General features: G+C 38.3%; 1 protein-coding gene across 1 annotated transcript; it reads right to left on the bottom strand.

Moving 5' to 3' along the window:
• Positions 1-710: 710 nt before the first annotated feature.
• On the bottom strand, positions 711-4,580 carry LOC106662975 (72 kDa inositol polyphosphate 5-phosphatase-like). The gene is made up of 5 exons (XM_014387435.2): positions 4,477-4,580; positions 1,996-2,137; positions 1,742-1,829; positions 1,555-1,677; positions 711-1,484 (listed from the first exon to the last, which is right to left on the bottom strand). Exons 2-5 carry the CDS (start codon positions 2,067-2,069, stop codon positions 783-785), a joined length of 987 nt encoding a protein of 328 aa, XP_014242921.1. The 5' UTR covers positions 2,070-2,137; positions 4,477-4,580; the 3' UTR covers positions 711-782.
• Positions 4,581-6,269: the final 1,689 nt, after the last annotated feature.

The raw sequence follows: 6,269 nt of genomic DNA on the forward strand, positions 1-6,269 counted from the left end.
TTAGTGCCCGAGGGGATCGAAGTCACGATAGCTCAAGTGGTAGAGTAGCGGCGTATCAAGCCGAAGGTCGTGGGTTCGAATCCCGCTCGTGACACTGACGTTTTTATCTCAACTTAAGACCTTAATTAATTGAATGATATTAATTGGTCAAGCGGATCACGAAAAATAGTGAATTTAATTAATTAAAATGAACTATACTTCGCTAAAAACTCTCCGTGGCCATTTCATTTGTCGCCGAGAATCAAATAGATTACACATTTGAAAAATGGCAAAAAGGAGGGAAAATTCAAAAGGTTGAGTTGAGATGAGAAGTTAGTGCCCGAGGGGATCGAAGTCACGATAGCTCAAGTGGTAGAGTAGCGGCGTATCAGCCGAAGATCGTGGGTTCGAATCCCCCTCGTGCCATTGACTTTTTTATCTCAACTAAAAACCTTAATTAATTGGAAAATGGAAAAAATTGGAATTAGAGGGAAAGTTTTAGAATGGTTTAAATCTGACATTAAGTCTCGGAAGCAAATGGTTTATAGGTGACAATGGAATTTTATAATTATAATTGGACTGAGACATTCTCATAGAGTGAAATTTGATTTCAGTGTGAATGAGTGTTGGTACTGGTCAACTTCCACTACAAGAGGCTCAAATGACAAATTCAACATATATGAACATATCTACTTAATACAATATTGGTAGTAGTAAATATCAAATAAATGTTATAAAAAATAAAGGAAATATTTATTTTTATACTGGTTAAATTAACAGATCCACTTCCTCAAAGATTTTATTTATAAAATTGGTCTAGAAGTGGATAAATCCGTACTGAGTGGATAACGTGAATTACTACAACTACTACGACAATTCAATCTCACGAAAAATTCACCCACGACCGGTTTGTGTTCAGTCTTTGTGTATTCCTCGATAAGTTCATACTTAAGGGGTGTGAGTGTACTGTTTTTCTTCGAACGGAACAAGATCCTGTCTGCCCAGGAAGGTGTCACATTCCAGTTATAAGTGTTAGTAGATGGTTTGAACTTGTACGTGGGTCTGAAATTGATATTCTGCTCCGTCAAATCTTCAAACGACTCTTTATCCTTTTGAGCTTTCTTGAGCTGATCGTGAAGTAGAAGTGTGGACCAATCCTTCTTCTCGATGAGGGGCTTGACATTAGTTGAATCTAGGTCGATCTTGAAGTTAAAATTTCCGAGCCAAAACACGTAATCGCTATCTGGATCATAGTTTTCCTTTATATTCTTTCTGACTGCCTCGTATTGATTGATCCTCCTTTGTGCATCGGCTTTTTCGCTGAGACGCAAACCGACGAAGGTGAATTGGGTATTAAACAAGTTAAAATTCGTTATGATGGCGCCGACTTTGGAAAACATTTTCAAATTCACAGCTCGTGTAACTAATGTTGTACTAAAGTTGGACGGTATGGTAACCTTGGCCAAGACAACAAGCGCATTGCCCTTGTGTACACTGGCATCGATCTAAAAACAAATTTTAGTTTAAGAAGTGTTACAACACTTTTCATATTATCCTCCAAGTAAATAAACTTACCGTATAGTACCCGCTAGCTTCAGCCTTCAAAGCCTTGATCCACTCGTCTTTATCATTAGCCAATATTCCTAAATTTTGGAGTCCGATGACAATCATGTCAGCCTCGGGGGTTTGTGACCAATTCTAAAACCAAATTCCTCTCGATAATATCTCCCGTACATGAAAGCTCAATTTTTTGTGTACTTACATTCACACCGACTAAATCTGACAAATCATTCGGTAAATTGTTTTTATTAACGCTCCAAGTGACGACACGGATATGAAAAAGACTAGAACTAAAAAAGAAAATAAACTTGTTGCAAATATTTATTTGTTTGTAAAGACTAAAAAACGCTCATCAAATAAAAGATTTTCCGGTTGGCCTATTTCCATAGAAATCAAGCCACGACTTGTCTTTAACATAGAAATACCAAAGAAATTTTCATTGTTATAATAATTTACTTTGAGTATGTTAATTTGACGGACAGCACGCCAGTAAATGCTGCGAAAGCCAACGTTGTCGAGAGTAACCTCATAGCTGCTATGACGTTCTTAAGACTGACATTCCACCGCGTCGAATACTTTTTATATTTGCCAGGTACAACTGTGCACACAAAGCGCAAAATACGCATATTAAACATTTGCTCAATCGCTACTGATAGTTTTACAACAATGCGTTAGTGAACAAAAATCCGACTGTTAAAAGTGAAGTTTCCATCAAAGCAAATTCACAATCTCTAAATCTCTAAGGCAAGATTCTCGATTTTTCTCAAAAAAATTTTGTTGTGCAAAAATGTGATAATGATGATGTATGATGTGTGCTGAAAAATATAATTTTCCCTTCAACATTAACTCTATTTTCTATTCCAATTCTCTATTGATCGTTTTACATTTATGATCACTGTCACTGTGACTGCAATAGTATTTTCAATACCACTTATGTTACTTTGGATGGCGTTTATCGTTTTCTCATAGCGTTCTTTGCCTGCGTTTTCTCCTCTGAGTCCATATTTCCGGTAATCCAAGATACTGCTTTTCCTAAACCTTTTTGTTTGGTTTCACTATTAATTAAATGATCAAATTTCTTTTTTGTGTATTGCTTCAGTGCCAAAAGTGAGTTTGATTCGTTGTTTGTGATTTATTATGTCTCGTATATAAATCACTCCTTCTGGAATTTCGTTTTTCTCTCTCTCTTCTCGGGTTTGATTTAATTTATGTGTTCTCTTTTCTCTTTCATTTTCGATTTGTTTTTTTATTGCTTTAATTACAAGTTCTCTGTTGTCGTTCAACTTTCTGTCCTAGGATAACGTATTCTGCGTATGGGCTTTGTATTGGTTCGAAAGAAATTTCATTAGTAGCCATTTTGAAATTTGACATTATAGAATTATTATACGCTATCAAAGAGAGCCTTATGTATTGATTAGAGGATAATTTTTTTTCGTGTTTTATTATCTTCATTATTTCTGTTAAGTAATTAAGGTTTTTATTTTTTATTTTTATTTTTTATCTTTTTTGGCGTTATGATCTAGTATATTAGCCATGGTGACAATTCTTATGTGTGTTCAAATTGGGGGGGGGGGTTATCGTGAAAAAAAGGGCCAGAGACGACGGTGGGAATCGAACACACGACCGCGGCGTGAGAGTCTCTCATGCTAACCACTTGGCTACCGCGGTCCCCTATTAAGGTTTTTAGTTGAGATGAAAAAAAGTTTATGGCACGAGAGGGATTCGAACCCACGACCTTCCGCTAGATACGCCGCTGCTCTACCACCTGAGCTATCGTGACTTCGATCCTCTCGGACTCTAACTCCCCATCTCAACCCATCCTTTCGAATTTTCAAAAAAAGATAAAAAGGAGGGAAAATTAGAGTGTCCGAGTGGATCGAAGTCACGATAGCTCAAGTGGTAGAGCAGCGGCGTATTTAGCCGAAGGTCGTGGGTTCGAATCCCGCTCGTGGCACTGACTTTTTATCTTAACAAATACCTTACACAAAGATTAATTTATATAAATAACTAATAACTAAAAAGCGGACCACGAAGGTAGTGAATTTCTGTTAAGGTTGAGCGGGCTTTGTTTATTTGACCTTTTGAATCGGAATCGTTTGGCGTGGTGTAGTGTGTTTCGTTATTATTATATTTAATGTAAGGTATTGGTTGGGGGACCGCGGTAGCTGAGTGGTTAGCATGAGAGACTCTCACGCCGCGGTCGTGGGTTCGATTCCCACCGTCGCCTCTGGCCCTTTTTTCCCGANTTTAATTTATTATTTTTTATTTTATATTTATTTATTTTGGTTGAGTTTCGTAATCGAATTCAAATTGTTAAATTTTCCTTCATATCACAGACTAAAATTTTAATCTATTGTTGTTACGAGAAAGATTAAGGATTGATCTAGGTATCGCAGATTTGTAAGAGTTGTACGAAGTAAAAAAAAAAAACTGTGATCGCTCTTTTTCAATTTTGTACAATTACGTTTTAAATGTTGTGTACAATTTTTTTCATGCAACATAGATTATCATGCGTCCGTATATTTGGATGGTGCAACTGAAAGCAATTTTGCCACCAATTGAGGGGGGGGGGGCAAAAAACAAAAATCGGATCAAATCCTGAGTCCAAATTAAAAAAAATTTATTGCGTCACCAATGTGTGACGATGTTCTTTCAACGGCACAACAAATAAGGGTAAGACACTTAGAAAACTCGGGGATAGGAAAAGAATCGGAAGTGGACCAATAAGTTAAAAGGAAAGGGTACGGGGAAGGGTAAAATGAAACAAATAAAAGCACACTTGTTGAAACCATATTAACTGAAAACATAAAATATAATTACAAACAATACAAGGCAAACCCAAAATCGTAACATAGGATGAATAAAATATTTTAGTTATTCCACTCTTTAACTTACACTTGTAGCCATACAACCACACAACATAATCGCTCAACTCACCCTCTTGAGAACTAAATTATCATACAATTCAATTCTAAAGATTGGCACTAGGTCAACCAATAGGTTTCGAATCTGGAACGCTCCTGACCTGTTTTTTCCAGTTCAAATTGAACATTTCCCCTCCTTCGATCCTCCCCCACTCAGCATTCAAATATGCGCCCCATTCGCTTTTCGGAATATCTCTGAAAGTGACATACCCAAATTGTGAGGATGACAGTACATCTCCCCCGAAAGACGCAAGCCCTCGTTGGGAGGCATTCCCACTCTTGTAGAAATATCATTCTTGGAGGGTTCTATGCTACTAATTCGACCTTGGACCTGGTAAGTTGCATTTGACGAGTGTGTATGGGGCTTAATTCTTGAGTGTGAAGATTCAGGGAGTCGCACTGGGCGGAGATAGTCGAAATACAGGAGAGATTTTTTTTAAATTCAAATTTAACCCACCTGTTGGAAATTTTCTTCCATCAGGATGCTCCCAAAACCTAAGAAACCAAATCACCTTCCTAGCTCCTACCGACCCATCAGTCTTTTGCCCATTACTGGCAAAATACTGGAAAAACTCCTATTGAACCGCTTGACCAAGGAAATTCCTACAAACACAATTCCCCATCACCAATTCGGCTTTCGGAGTTGCCACTCAACCGTACAACAAGCACATCGCATAATCGACGTTATTTCCACATCCCTTGAGGTAAAACAGTATTGCCCAGTGTTCTTGGATATACACCAAGCCTTTGACCGAGTATGGCACTCTGGGCTGCTGTGGAAGCTCAAGAACATCCTACCAGCAACCTATTACCTTATCCTAAAATCCTATCTTAACGATCGTTACTTCCAAGTATTCCACAAAAATTCATTGTCTCCTATCCATCCTATTCTTGCAGGTGTCCCACAGGGCAGAGTGCTCGTTCCTTTCCTTTATTCAATTTATACCTCCGACCTACCTACGCAACCTAACACTATCACCTTCACCTTTGCCGATGATACCGCAATCCTTTCTCCTGATAAAGATCCTGTCACTGCTTGCTGTAATCTTCAAAATCACCTAAACACCCTAGAATGCTGGCTCCATCGGTGGGGAATCAAGATTAACGAAACCAAATCAACGAGCATAATATTTACTCTAAACACTCCCACCATTATACCTCAACAACGTTCCCATCCCAATTGCGAACCATGTACGATACCTCGTACTCTACCTGGACATACGACTGACGTGGAACCCTTCATACACGACTTAAGCGCACAGACTGTAATATACGATTTTTCATGCTTAAACGACTACTCGACATACGATCAAAACTCTCACTAACAAACAAAAGAAAACTTTACAATGCCCTCCTGGCCCCCATTTGGACATCGGACTTGAACTTTGCGGTACTCCTAAGCGTTCCAACCTCAATCGAATCCAGTCCCTTCAATCTACAATCCTCAGAACAATAGTACAAGCCCCTTTCTATGTATCTAATCCATACCGGCCTAAATGTCCCTTTTGTTACCGAGCTAGCCCAATCCCGCTACAAAACGTTCCATTCCAAACTACTCCATCATCCGAACCCTTTCGTCAAAAACCTGTCATCCACCACATTACCTAATAATCCCAACAGAAGACTGAAGCGTCGGGTATATATACTACCTATGTTTATCTAAAAATCGTTGAACCTTTACTGTCTTTGTTTACTAGTAGACACATTAAACCAATTTGCTTATGCAGATCCCTTTTATATTTTATTATATTTTTTTCGTACACCCTGGAGGGTGACAGGGCTGATATGCTTGCACACAACCTACTT

This window comes from Cimex lectularius, unplaced genomic scaffold (genome assembly GCF_000648675.2).
Source record: "Cimex lectularius strain Harlan isolate CLEC.00 unplaced genomic scaffold, Clec_2.1 scaffold425, whole genome shotgun sequence".
In the NCBI taxonomy this organism is placed as follows: domain Eukaryota; kingdom Metazoa; phylum Arthropoda; class Insecta; order Hemiptera; family Cimicidae; genus Cimex; species Cimex lectularius.

Bases quoted from the DNA above. Each gene is read 5' to 3' on its own strand.
- LOC106662975 (XM_014387435.2), bottom strand. From the start codon at position 2,069: ATGAGGTTACTCTCGACAACGTTGGCTTTCGCAGCATTTACTGGCGTG. The intron at 1,678-1,741 runs GTAAGTACACAA...ATTTGGTTTTAG, and splicing joins CAGATTTAGTCGGTGTGAAT to AATTGGTCACAAACCCCCGA. The intron at 1,485-1,554 runs GTAAGTTTATTT...ATTTGTTTTTAG, and splicing joins AAGCTAGCGGGTACTATACG to ATCGATGCCAGTGTACACAA.